This window comes from Poecilia latipinna, unplaced genomic scaffold, assembly GCF_001443285.1.
Source record: "Poecilia latipinna isolate Pla-1442-1.1 unplaced genomic scaffold, P_latipinna-1.0 Scaffold812, whole genome shotgun sequence".
Lineage (NCBI taxonomy): Eukaryota > Metazoa > Chordata > Actinopteri > Cyprinodontiformes > Poeciliidae > Poecilia > Poecilia latipinna.
The window spans coordinates 84,626-98,877 of NW_015113428.1; the positions used below are offsets into that span (position 1 = coordinate 84,626).

At 37.9% G+C, this 14,252-nt stretch overlaps 1 protein-coding gene across 1 annotated transcript; it reads left to right on the plus strand.

The window, feature by feature from the left end:
* Positions 1-7,391: 7,391 nt before the first annotated feature.
* Positions 7,392-11,009, plus strand: LOC106956370 (SRY-box transcription factor 9). Its single transcript, XM_015047172.1, has 3 exons — positions 7,392-8,128; positions 8,456-8,703; positions 8,953-11,009. The coding sequence occupies exons 1-3, from the start codon at positions 7,701-7,703 to the stop codon at positions 9,723-9,725; spliced, it is 1,449 nt and encodes a 482-aa protein (XP_014902658.1). The 5' UTR covers positions 7,392-7,700; the 3' UTR covers positions 9,726-11,009.
* Positions 11,010-14,252: the final 3,243 nt, after the last annotated feature.

A 14,252-nucleotide genomic window follows, 5' to 3' on the forward strand; every position in this document is an offset into this window, starting at 1 on the left:
AAAAAAAAAAAAAAAAAAAAAGCAAAAAAAAAAAAAAAAAAAAAAAAAAAAAAAAACTTCTAAATTCAGTCCTCAATATGAGAAGCGAGGCTGATCTTGAAGCATAGGAAAAACAAAAGAAAAATGAAATGGGGCAAACCATGTTTTTTTTTTTTTTTTTTTTTTTGCAGAATTGTTAAACTAAGACAGCTTAAAAAGGCAGACTTTAAAAAAAGCATGTTTGACAACATTTGTGGAAATCTACGTTTATTGTAAAATGGGAAACAAATGCACAAAACGGCCGAGAAAGACTAAAGTAATAAAACACTTATGTTAAGCAATACTAACCTATCTAATTTACTGTATCAAATATTTGCTTGTATAAAAATATTTGTCTCTGAGAAATATACTGATTGTGACTTTTGTCTTTGTGAATAAAAGTGAAGAGCCATTACTGCAGCACACTTTCTAGAATGGCCTTCCCTTGTTGGCTCCCAAGCAGATAGCACTGCTATAATCTCTGCCTTATCGGCTTGGAGCTTCTAACAAGCTGAAATACCTCAGCCATTTGTTTGATAGCTTATCTAGAGGGAAGGAAATGGATATGCAGAACGGTCAATGCTATTTGTAAAAAAACAAGCTGTATTAAACAAATGCCCCCACTGTGTATCATCATTATAAAACTTTAAAACCCCAAGCAATCTTCTGATTTTTTTAAAATTTATTTTAAAAGTATTTCTAAGCATCAATTTTATAATTATTATTATTAATTATTATTAGCATTTATTTATTTTTTTTGCATTTTTAGTATTTCCTATAGAACACCTAAAAAGCAGAGCTAAGACTGAACTCTGCTTAGTTACTTTAAGGTATTTTTCATAATGTCTTCAGGCAAAATGGCCTCAGAGTCAGTTTAAATGACAATGAAACAGTATGGAAGCAGAGTGTGATCCCTGTAGGTCAGTGCCCTCTATTTCCAATACCAGAGCAGGACCTATAATTAAGTTTGAATGACAATGGCTCATTTTGAAAGTGCTGACAAAATGTTACAACCTCACTTGAGTCTTTGCAGAGTCTAATGATGTGCTCAGACACTTGAGAGGGGTTAGGTGGCAGGTGACAGTCACAAAGCATGCATTAAGTGGCATCCATCACATGCTTATTCCATCCTTACCAATGCAAAGTCTCTATGGAAACACTTATAAAAACAACAGCAGCTATTCAAACTATAATCGAATTAAACTTATGTTGTCAGTATCATGACTAGTTTGAGAAGTAAATCAAGATGCAAGATGTGGGCATCAAGAAACTGAATCCTGCATTGTCATATAGTAAGACTTCAAATGTCCATGGCAATTAGGAAGGTATTAATTTATCCACATAATGAAATATGGAAGCATTGGCTTTGTTTTTATATAGAAACTCTTGGTTAACATGCTACTTCCTAACATATTGGACAATATCTGCATATGTCCTACCCGTTTTTCTATTTCGGTTTGTCAAAACATAAAATCAGACAATACCAGTATATAATCTGCATAAGGTGATAGAAACTCCTAAAAGATACATTTTAATACATAAATTGATGTGCTTTTCTTCCAGTATGATATTCTTTTGCGTATGAGTCACTCATCAGATAAATACACTTGTATGCCTTTTAGTCAAAAGATGACAACCGCCATAAATGTGAAAAATTTCCCTCATTTTAATTTTTATGTTCTATAGCTACAACTCATTTGCAAAGCTTACAATGGTTAACACATTTAAAAAACAAATGCAAAATAAATATATATGCATAGGTAAAAAAAAAAAATCAATTTTAGACAAATCTAGTATTTAGTTGCAGAAATATAAAATTTGGAAAGTAGGAATATTTATAATTTATTTACAATCCATATAACTATATTCCAGCTTTTATTTGGTCAACACATTTCTGGTAGAGTGCTTTAAGTGTTGTGATTTAAATGAATAAAATGAGTATGTGTTGTTAGTTGTAAATCTTTAGTCTGTGATGGACTTTTGCACATTAGAGTCTAAACCACACCTCGGAGACAGTTTGGCTGTAAGTGTGAACTGCTCCCTGGCACCACAACACATAAAATGTCCCATCTGCTGGCTCCGGATGATGTCAGTGTAGCATCTCGGTCCACAGACAGAGACACCTTTCATAAAGAAGCTATGTGCGCTCAGGTCTGGTCTACGTAATGGAATATCCGGCCCTCCTTCCCTCCAACCTGTTTCGACGATCAGGTGAAAATGAGACTCTTGTTGTCACCTCCAGTTGGTCTAAAAATAAACTCGGTCTGATTAGTTGCCTAACTTCCCCTTCTTGTTACCGTCACCTGCTGCTGCTGCAGTTTACTTCCTTATTGCTTCTTTCCCCACCACAGCAGTAATAACCACGTTCGTACATATTTGATTATCAGCCGTTATACTGGACACTCACTTTGCACTATTTGACTTTGTTTTTTTGGCAGATATCTGGCTCCTTTCCTCTTGTTTCATTATCCTCACAACTTAGCCTGGCTCTTTTCAGCAAGTTCCATTTGTTGGAGGACTGATGAAAAGGGCCATTCTTCCTACACAGCCATGGAGACACAAGAAATACCAAGTTAATGAAAGAGTGATGATATCTAATCGCCTCTCAGAGTTTAGCACCTGCATGAGAGCAACTCGCTAAGTCTTTGCAATGGATGCACCACAGATGCAGACTACTTCCTGTTAGCCGTGTGCCACTCTCTGTGGTTAAACGTTTGATACCAGGTTGTTTCAGGAGAAACAGGAATATCTTGTGTGGTCAAGCAGATCTAGCCTTCTTAGCTCTTCAGGATTTCAGCATTAGACTGCGGCAAGAGGATTAATGTACTAAGAAAGGGTAAAATGAACAATGGCATATTTCAAGGGCTTTAAATAAGTGTCTTATTACAATGGGGATAGGCAGGTCTATTCTTGGGAAAGCTCATTTCAGAGCAAAATAATTTGAGAAGGTCAACAACAGAAACTGTTTACTATATTAAGAAATCCAAAATTAACATTTCAGTCTTGACAATTTTCATTCTAGTTTTGTTATTAGTCAAGGGAGTGGTTCCCATAATCTCCACTGGCCACTTTGGGTAAAATAAACTTCCCCTTGTTTCTGCTAAACAATAACTTAAATGTAAGGAATAAAAAAAAAAAAACTTATTTTACAGGAGTGCCTCATCTGTACAACAAAAAAACAAAACAAAAGAATTTAAATAGAACCTGACATAATTAAGATTGCTAAAAGATTTTAAAAAGTAACACATTGTGGCCTGAAATAATGAAATTCAAGAAAATAGGTGAAACAAAATATCTAGAATGTGTAACAAAGTCATTTGTAAGGCTCTGAGACTTTACCAAAACACAGTGAAAGCCTGTACCCACAATGAAGAAAGACATGGAGCAGTAGTGGGCCTTCCACCATCCTCATAATCCAAACACATCCTGAATTAAAACAATTCTGCAAGGAAGAGCTGGCCAAAACATCTCCACAGAGAGTCAAAAGAGTTATTGCTAGTGATCATATAAATTTGATAACTGTTGCAACAAAGATTTATCAGGTTGGAATTGCAATTACCTTTTCATATATCGCAAGGTTACCTTGGATAACTTTTTTCACTTGATAGGCAAAGCAAATTTGTAAACCACCTTTTTATTGACTCGGGTTATGTTTGTGTGATATTAAAATTAGTTTTAGGCTCTTAAACATGTAGGTGTGACAGAAAACCAGTACAGTTTTATCATTTTTTTTTTCCACATGATTGTTGTCCTTACTCTTTCAGGTGAGCCGCTGTGGTTCTGTGTGGGATGTCAAGGAGGTGTGAGATAGTCAGCGTTGGGGAATGTGAAGCAAAATCTTCTGAGGGTGACAGGGCCTTGATAAGTCTTATTTAAACTTTACCCTTCACAAAATGCCATGTGTAAACAGTTGCCCGTGGCCAGAGTACTCTGATCTGGTAAAGCAAACATTAGCAGCCCATCCATCCATCTTTATGATACCATCATTTACAGTTCAACCAATGTGGTTTATGTTTCAGACATCATTCTGGAGAATTAGAGGTGTGGAAACACCCGGAAGGAAGAATTAGACAGTTTTGCTGAAGAATTTTGACAGTTCTGCTTTTTGCAGTCATCTGCCATGTCTAGGGCAGTTGGTTCAAGTTGTGGAAAGTCTCAGAGAGGTGCTATGTGAGTGGTCAAAACCTTTACACTGGCTTCCCTCCACTATTAATAACCAAGTAAGGGTACTAATATACATACTGTAAAATAGCTCGACAACTTCAACTGTGAAGTTATGAATGAAATGCTGTAATTAGGATTCACTCTTTAAAAAACAATACCTCAAAGAGAAAAAAGAAATCTTTACGTAAGAGATCTAGAATATGAATTTTAATCATTGTCACAGATATAGTTTATGCTGTATTTGCGACAGAATTTTTGGTTTTGCTTCTGATTTTCTGTACACACTTCAAAAAAAAAAAAAAAAACTAACAAAACTATACTGACACCTTTGAAATCAACACGTGAAAAAGAATCACGGTCTTTTCAAACTTTTGCAGTGGAATCTGCGAGGTGAAAGACATGATTTGGCAGTTTACCCCCAGTGTTTGCCTCAAAATTTTGACGCCAAGGCTCGAACTCGAGCTGAGAAGTTTCCCAAGACCTTCGCCTACAGCCGGGAGCTCCGTGTAAGCTGTGAGATTCGCGTCCACCCCTCCTCCCCTGGCCATATTTAACTGGAATACAGTCCGTGGGCCTACTCAAACCTTCTGCAAGTCAGCAGTGTGGAGGCGAGAACATGCCCAGTCACACCTCTGATGCCTCAGTGCCGGCCGTCACAGGGTTTCCTCTACTGCAAGTTAAGACCAGTTGGCTCAGAAATCAAAGGAGCTATTCTTGAACCTCCCAAAACACATGTCATTCTAAAACTTCAACAAACACCTTTTAACTTTTTCAGACTCTATCAGATTTATCACAGCCACAAATTTTCAAGTAGTTTCACTGATATTTTACACATAGATCAACAAAAGGAAGCACAGCATTTTATAGAAAACAGATTTTTTATATAAAATATATATAAAAGGAAAACAGTAATGTACATCTGTATGCATGTTCTCTGAGAAAATATAAAAAAACAAACAAAAAAACAGCCTTTTATTGCAATTATAGCTGCAAATATTGTGAGATATGTCTCCGGTTTTGCAGTCTGGAATGTGAAATCTTTGTCCATACGTTTTTGCCATATGGCTCAAACTAAGATGGAAGCTTCGCTACAGTATGATGCCGCTACCACCATGTTTTCACGGTAAGGGTAGCTTTTCAACCACCCATGTGCCGTTTTGCATGTAGACCAAAACATTTTTATCTAATCTGACCAAAGTACCTTCTTTTACAAGGTTGCTTTGACTCCAACATTAAATATCACTTACCTAAACTTATGTCTGCTGTAGTCTCAATTCGTACCAGCAGGACTGCATCGGTCAAACATGTAAATCAAGATTTAGTAATAAAACAGTGAAACATTTATAGAGACTTTTAACAACTTCCTTGTATAAAGGCATTTCAATTTAGATTTTTTTGTTGTTGTATGAATTCAAAGTTTGAAAAATATACACTTTTTCAATTTAAAACAGTTTTATCTTAGTGAGCCTAAATCTGAGATACTTTTCACTGCGCGTTATTCATCTTTAGCAAATCGGACATGATCCTACATAACAAACCTGAGCAAATATTTTGTTTGAGTAATGTCTCATGTCATTATCTGCTGATATACCCCCAAACTTGTTTTGCCAACTTATAAACTTGACGGCGTTCAACATCTTTTTCATTTTCTTGGCTTTATTTGAAGTCATAACTCAGGGTTGGATCCGGTTTCTAAAATTGAATATGTGGATTAGAAGGCCTAAACTCTTACAACAAAGTCTCTTTTGTATGTAGAAAACAAGTGTTGGAGCAAATCCAGAGGAGCTGATTTTAGTGTCACAATAGTTATTTTATTTTTATTTTTTTTTTAATTCATGTCTAAAAATTATTTTATATTTTAACTTGTTTGGGAACATTTTGAAAAAAAAAGAGCTTTTTGATTCTTAGTCATTTTAATCGTCAACGAACAACTGTTTTTACATGAAAATAAAGTCTTTAGTATTTTTTTTTTCACCTGTTCCGGTACCCTACTCTTTTCAGCAATATAGAAAAATATAAGTAAATGAATAAAATGTCCTCTCTTTATCATTTACTACATTCTCTTACCATTAAATGTATTCTTATTCTTCACTTTTTCTGTAATTCTGACTTCAATTATAACTGGACAGTTTACAAATTGATTTTTTTTTTTTGTCTAATAAAATTTGAATAAACGACTGTTGAATGAAAATATCAGTTTCTTTTAGTTGTCTTTATACTTGGAAAAACAACAACAAAATAATAAAAAAAACATTTGGAGGCTTTTAAATGTAAAACTCACTTTAGTGGCATGATAACGAAAGCAGTGCTTACTGATAAGTTTCTGGACTGCTGTCTCCCCCTATTGGTCAGTTTTGAAACTTTCCCCCTCGTTGCTCCCTCGCAGCTCTATAGTGACTGACAGATTGTTCTGTGCAACACAAGGTTTACACAATATCACTCAGTATATAATCAAAGATAAGTATGTAACATAAATCATATTAGTCCACCAATTTCAGAGAAGCAGAACGTTGATATTTTAAGGATATACGCGTCAGATATTGTTGACACCTTCTCTAAGAAAGATGCTTCAGAAATAGGCATGCAGTTATTTGCTAAATAAACTGCTTGCAGGTTTGTAATTTATTCTAACAGGTTATGTTAAACTTAAGCTTTTACAATATGAATTGTTTGCTGCTTCAGTTCATTCAAATGCTTTTGAATTAAACATGAAATTATTGTAAATTACATATTTACATATTAAAATTTATGATCACCATCATGGACAAGTTTAATAAGAAGCACATTTTCATTCCAAACTGCCTATTTGGTAAAGATGAGGCTGTTTTAGTTTTTTGTCGTAAATTTAAACTGAAGTTCATTTTAAAAGTTTTCTATTCTTGTTCCACGTTATTTGTTTATATATATATATATATATATATATATATATATATATATATATATATATATATATATATATATATATATATATTTCAAAGTTGACCTTTGATTATGTATTAAAATGAGACTAAAGCTCACACGGGTACAAAAAAGAAAAGGAAAGAAAAAGAAAAGAAAAAAGAAAAAAACGCCTAGTTACGGTTGGTTTTCACTGTTTTTTGCTCCAAGATTTGCTCTGAGTAGGATTATGTCCCCGCCCCTTGAACGCCCCACCACCACCCCTGCCCAATCATTCTTTACCCTCAAACATAAATTGCGGCATCGCCGCCTTGGTTTGCAGACGCTTCGAGTATCCATCTTGGGAGATGAGTTAGTTTCATTCCGTTTTAAAGTCACTGTTTCTCATTTGCGTTATTATTAACAAAATTGTAAGAAAGCTAAGGAGCTTGAAGACTTATTTTTTTTGTTGCTTTTTTATATTTTAAAGGATTCAAGTTTGCAGGTCAAGCTGTGCGCCCTTACAGACTGTCGCTGCAGTCTTTGGGCACATAACACTTGGATTTAAAAAAAAAAAAAAAAAAAAGGCCTTTCTACTACTTTTTTTTCAGTGCGAGCAGATAGTCTTTTAATTTTTTCGCATGAATCTCCTCGACCCTTACCTGAAGATGACAGAAGAACAGGAGAAATGTCATTCAGACGCTCCGAGCCCCAGCATGTCTGAAGACTCAGCGGGCTCGCCGTGCCCGTCCGGCTCCGGTTCGGACACCGAGAACACCCGGCCGTCCGACAACCACCTCCTCAGGGGTCCGGACTACAAGAAGGAGGGCGAGGAAGAGAAGTTCCCGGTGTGCATCAGAGACGCGGTGTCCCAGGTGCTGAAGGGCTATGACTGGACGCTCGTACCCATGCCGGTGCGCGTCAACGGCTCCAGCAAGAGCAAGCCACACGTTAAGAGACCCATGAACGCCTTCATGGTTTGGGCTCAGGCGGCGCGGAGGAAGCTGGCCGATCAGTATCCGCACTTGCACAACGCAGAACTCAGCAAAACCCTGGGAAAACTTTGGAGGTGAGTTGGTCTTAAAATTCGAGGTCCTTTTCTGTGGCGCTTTTACGCACTGAAAGCGTGTGGCCGATTGCTCCGTAAAAAACCCTGCAGCTCTTTCTTGATGCAAGTTTTACATGTTAGTTTCCCTGGACCTTTGATATAATATCTCAATCGTATGTTTTATTATTATTATTATTATTATTATTATTATTTTATTTTGGTCTACTTATTTATATATCTAAGACCACATTTTTAATCGCTTGCTGGTGGCTATTTATCATGCATTCAGAAACAATCTAGAATATACACGCTTACATAATTCACATTTTTGATTTGTGCCATGTTCAGGCTTCTCAATGAGGTGGAGAAGCGCCCGTTTGTGGAGGAAGCTGAACGCCTGAGAGTGCAGCACAAGAAGGATCACCCCGACTATAAATATCAACCGAGGCGGAGGAAATCTGTTAAGAATGGGCAAAATGAATCCGAGGATGGCGAACAGACGCACATCTCTCCGAACGCGATTTTCAAGGCGCTGCAGCAAGCCGACTCTCCTGCGTCCAGCATGGGCGAGGTGCACTCTCCGGGAGAACATTCGGGTAAGATTTGAAAGAAATGCTTTTACATATCACTTTGCTGCATTTTGCTAGGATAGATGGAAAATCCAACTGTTGCGAATTTTATTATCCAACAAGCAAACGCATCTCTTAGAATTATCTCAGCAGTTTGAGGGATAGGGTTACCCTAGCTCCCCCCCCATCTGGGTGCATTTAGATTAAATTGTCAGGATTGGGAGTGATAATTTGTTTTTAAAAGCCATGAGTCTAACTTTGCTTCTCTCCAACCAGGTCAGTCACAGGGACCACCAACACCCCCGACAACCCCAAAGACAGATCTTCCCTCCAGCAAAGCTGACCTGAAGCGTGAGGGCCGCCCCATTCAAGAGGGCAGCAGTCGGCAGCTCAACATAGACTTTGGAGCTGTGGACATTGGTGAGCTTAGCAGCGACGTCATCTCCAACATCGGCAGCTTTGATGTTGATGAGTTTGACCAGTACCTGCCGCCTCACAGCCACGCTGGGGTCGTTGGTGCAGCCCAGGCTGGCTACACAGGCAGCTACGGTATTAGCACCGCCTCAGTCGGTCAGGGAGCCGGTGTGGGAGCTCATGCTTGGATGTCCAAGCAGCAGCAGCAACAGCAGCAGCAGCATACTCTGACCACCCTTGGTGGAGCAGGAGAGCAAGGTCAACAGGGCCAGCAGAGAACCACCCAGATCAAGACAGAGCAGCTCAGCCCGAGCCACTACAGTGACCAACAGGGATCCCCGCAGCACATCACCTACGGCTCATTCAACCTACAGCACTACAGCCCCTCTTCTTATCCGTCCATCACAAGAGCACAGTATGACTATTCAGAACACCAGAGCAGTGCCAACTCTTACTACAGCCATGCAGCTGGCCAAGGTTCCAGCCTGTACTCCACCTTCAGCTACATGAGCCCCAGCCAGAGGCCGATGTACACCCCAATAGCCGACAGCACCGGGGTGCCCTCTGTGCCGCAGACCCACAGTCCACAGCACTGGGAGCAGCAGCCGATTTACACACAACTGTCCAGGCCCTGAGGAGCGCCAACACATCCACCCGAGACTGCTCCCCCTGACCCCCAACCCCAGTTGCCTTAATTTCATTGTCTTCGCCACATTGCCAATAGAAAAACACGACATGAACTTTTTTTATAGTTCTGAAATTTAGTCTTTAAATTGGCTCACAGCAGTGCCTTTTGTATTGGTTGGAATTGTGATTATATTTTTTTAGAAATGATGTTTAAAAAGTTAAATCCTCTGTGAGGACATAATGGTTATAAATATGATAGTATGTACTGTGTATGTGTTCTGCTCTTGTTATTCCCAACATATTCTGTGTCATGACCATCGTTGCTTGCTTAAAGGAACAGGGATGCCGGGTGAAAACACCCTCAGTGGCCTTTTTTTATTCTCTCTATAATGTATTTTTTTACCGGAAGTTTACCCACACCGCCATCTCACCTTAGCCTTCGTTCCGCTGTACATACGCTAACTTCAGTGAGATTCAGATCACGGGAAACGCAGGTTTTGGAGTAGATTAGAATTGTTGGCCGTGACGTTACCGTGTCATCAGCGAAGAGTCCAATGTTCTACTTCTTGTTTGGTTCAGCTAAAACTGTTGGAAACGCTAATAGCAGGTGCCATGTAACTCCTCTGCAGGCCTTACTGAGCTGCTAGATGTGATAGTGATGCTTGCTTTTTAACTGCCTTCAATACCATTAGTGCCTCTGAAGCCACAGCGGGGAGGCTTCACGATCCGAAAAGACAGCAGCGCAGGTCGGATTTCCTGCTTTGATGAGATTCAGGAAGTGACCTTTGACCTGGCTCTTGCCAGTGTAAATCAGGTCTGAGCATGGTGTGCTTCTGCCAGATATTTTCTCCCTTCTTTTGTTTTCTTAATTTATTCTTTAGCATTAATTTTATTGGAGAATTATCATTTAAATTCAGCACAGAGGTGAATTTAGGTTGCTGTCATATGTGATGCAACATTGCTTATTTATCATTTGTAAATGTTTTCACATAATTCTCGATCTACTTGTGTACAGAATGCTTAAAAAATGACATGATGGGTCTTTCTCTTCAAGAAAAACTGGATGTTTTCTTCTTTCTTCTTCTTTTTGACTGGATGAGAAACGCAGCTGTAAAGAATTTTGCTGGATTCAACAGAATACTTTTTTTTTCTTGTTTTATATTCTGTATAATTAGTTCTCATTTTTGTCATCTTAATGCAGTTTCCCTAGGTAAACATGGCTTTGTCTTAAAAGCTTATCTTTTGTATTATTATTATTTTTTGTTTGCAATAAAAGCAAAAGTCAGAAATAAGTTTTCATCTTAAGCTGTCTGTTTCTTTTGACATTGCTTTCTGTAGGGTGTTCTCATTAATAATATCAATAAGTTAATCACAGTAATTAAATGTCAAAAACTAAAATTCCCTAATACATTACCCACACAATGATGCATTTCAAGCATTTTTTGTTCTATTAATTTTGACCTTTGTGGCCAACACTTAAATACATAACTCAGTTTTTTTTTTTTTTTTTAATATTATACAAGACCAACAAAGACAATATTTTTTAACACAAAATTATCAGTTATTGGATAATATGACTTTGTGCAGCACAGTATGCATTTTAATTGTGGGGTTGCCTTTTTCATAAATTATTGCATCAGTGCTGCTTGGCATAGAGGTGAGGAGCCTGTCCTGCTAAGATGTTTTAAGAGCAACTTTCAACTTATCTGTATAGTTTGGTGTCTCATCATCCTCTTCATAATTGTATACAAATTAACTACAGATGAATTGAGATGAATTTTTGGGACAATTGCAGTGATATCATTGTAATAAAGGAATGTCTTAGTATTGCTGGCACAGTGTGCACATGTGCCACATGATACTGGAAAATGAAACATTTTTATAAAGCTTTCAGCAGATGGAAGCACGAAGGGTTCTTACATTCCTTGTAACACTACGGTCATCCCTGTTACACATGCAACTTTTTTCATCCCATTAATATATTGCATATATTACATACATATTTGTACCTTGAGCTGTCAGTTGTAATATTGTTAGATCACCAGTCTTTCTTATTGATGCCTAAGTTAAAACATAAAATCCTTTTTATTGGTCTTGTCCTATTTTCTATTTTTCTGAGAAACTCAATGTTGAGCTTTCATTGGCTCTGAGCCATAATTCTCAAAATCAACAGAATCAAATGCTTAAAGCATGTCACTATGTTAACAATCTGCACTCTAACAGAGTATAAATATATGCTGTGCTAGTGCAATGTGTTGAGATGCACCTGCAAAATTCAAAGTGTGGAGGAAGTATTTTTCAGCTTCTAATGTCTGCTTACCAATTCAATAAAGATTCTCCACTGCATTAAGAATTTTAACACACACAAAAAAATGCTGTCTATGCAATTTTTGCAAAAGCAGCGCAAGTAAAGAAATCGATCATTATATTTTTTTTCCGACTTGTTGACAGTTAGCTGCAGACATTTTAGTTTAGGTTTCTGGCTTTGCAGACCATGAGGTCACAGGTCCTTTAGGGACCCAGTCCCATCGACAAGACGTATGTCCACACCCCTCCCTTCGCCTGTATACACAGCGGCTTAAAGAAACAAACTAGACGCTGCATATTGTTTATTCCTCGCTGGCTAAGCAATATAGCAACAGAGCTGAACTTAATAAATCAGCCACAATGTAAACACAATCAGGTACTATAGGTTTGTGTTGAAATTTGAAATACATTTGCAGAGGATGCCTATTTCCTCATGTTTAATTTGCTCTTTTATTCTGGCTTCCCCTCATGTCACTCTGATGACTAGACAGGATTTCCCAAATATCAGAAAATCAGGCTAGGTTAAGCTGCCGTTTATAACCAAAACATTGTCTTCATTCTTCCAAATATTAGAAATGATTCACATTAATTAATATCCATATTTGATGTTTTAGTGTAATTGTAGAGGAAAAAAAAATAGTTTGGCTTTTAAATGTTATCTTAGACAAATATTTCAGGATAGATTTTAGTTCCCTGTCATCTGTTCATGTCCTCCAACTAAACATGATTGAAAATGGAAATCAGGTCATTTAAAAGCAATTCTTACTGGATTTGAACTAAATTTGGGCAAACTTAATATTAGTTTTGTCTATTTATTGCAATTTGGTAATGCATAAATAAATACCTGACTTTAACTTTTGTCACCTCCGCTTAATGCTGTAGAAGTATGACAACGCAATTCATGATAGTTGTACAATACTTTCAGGAAACATCGCTGGTGGCATGAGAAATTTCCCTGCCCTGTTTCCAGTGTCATCGGGCCTCATTCTGCTGTCTCTGGTTACAAAGGAGGACAACTTCCTCCTCTGACAGTGAAGAGCAGACGGGGTGTGCGCAGCCCACCTCCCACGGAGACCCCCAGGGGCACATCCATCACTGAATCTCATGTGGCTCAAACCTGGAGCCACGCAACAGGGGCCTCGGGTCTTGTATGGCAAAAGGAACTCAGCTAGAGGCTGCCTCGGGCAAAAACACAGAAGGGGGAAAACTGAAAAATACCAAGTAGTCTTTTTTCTAAATCCTGCAAAGACAGGAATTTTAGTCATGACTGATGTGACGTAGAAGAATTCAGAACAGGATTTACTCTTCAAACCTGAAACGCCGTCTGAGTGACACCATAAGGAGGAATTAGGAGGCCACCTATAACTTGAACTATGCCATTGAGTTTGATGAGTTCTTGCTGCAATATATTGTTATACGACAACCCATTATGCTGTCTGACCTGTCTCCACGAGGCATTTATGGTAAGACAGCACCAACCGGTCCCTGACAAAACATATTGCGTGAAAGTTAAAATGTACCCAACAATTCTTTCCAAAACTCAAGGAAAAGTTTTTGTTTATTGAAAAATTGGGCATTTGTGGTTACAGTTATGTAGAACAATTAAAACAAGCTAAGTTAGGATATGTTTTACTTGCAGTGCTGAAATGTTTGAAAGGCTTTCTACTTGCACAGACTGTTTTAAGTCAACACCACAGCATTTCAGAGCAATCAAGACCTGGCATTTGACTTGGCATAGGACTTTTCATTCCTCAATTCCCAACTAGTCCTTAGTGGGTTTCCTTCACAGATTACTTCATATGTTCCTCAATTACATTGAATTTCTGAGGTTCTACTGAAACAAAGTGTCCCCAAACCACGGCACATCCACCTCTATGTTTTACTATTAATCTGAGTCCCTTGTCCCACACTGGTTTATTCCAAACTTTTTTCTTTCTATTTTATTATCAAAATAGTTTAAACTCATTTATCCAAAAAACCTAATTCCAGAAGTTGTGTTCTTTGTTTACATTCGCTCTAGAAAACTTTGTGTGGTCTTCATATTTTCTTATTGACAGCAACATTTTTTTTTTCTTTGTACGCCTTAAAGTGAAAATTAAACTTCCACAGTCTCTTTTTAATTTTCACAGGTAACCATTTTCACATACATAATGGCAGGAGCGTGCTGTTGGCCGTATGGTGACGTTTTAAGGATTTTGAAGACTTCCTTCAGCATCTTGCAGGCTAGA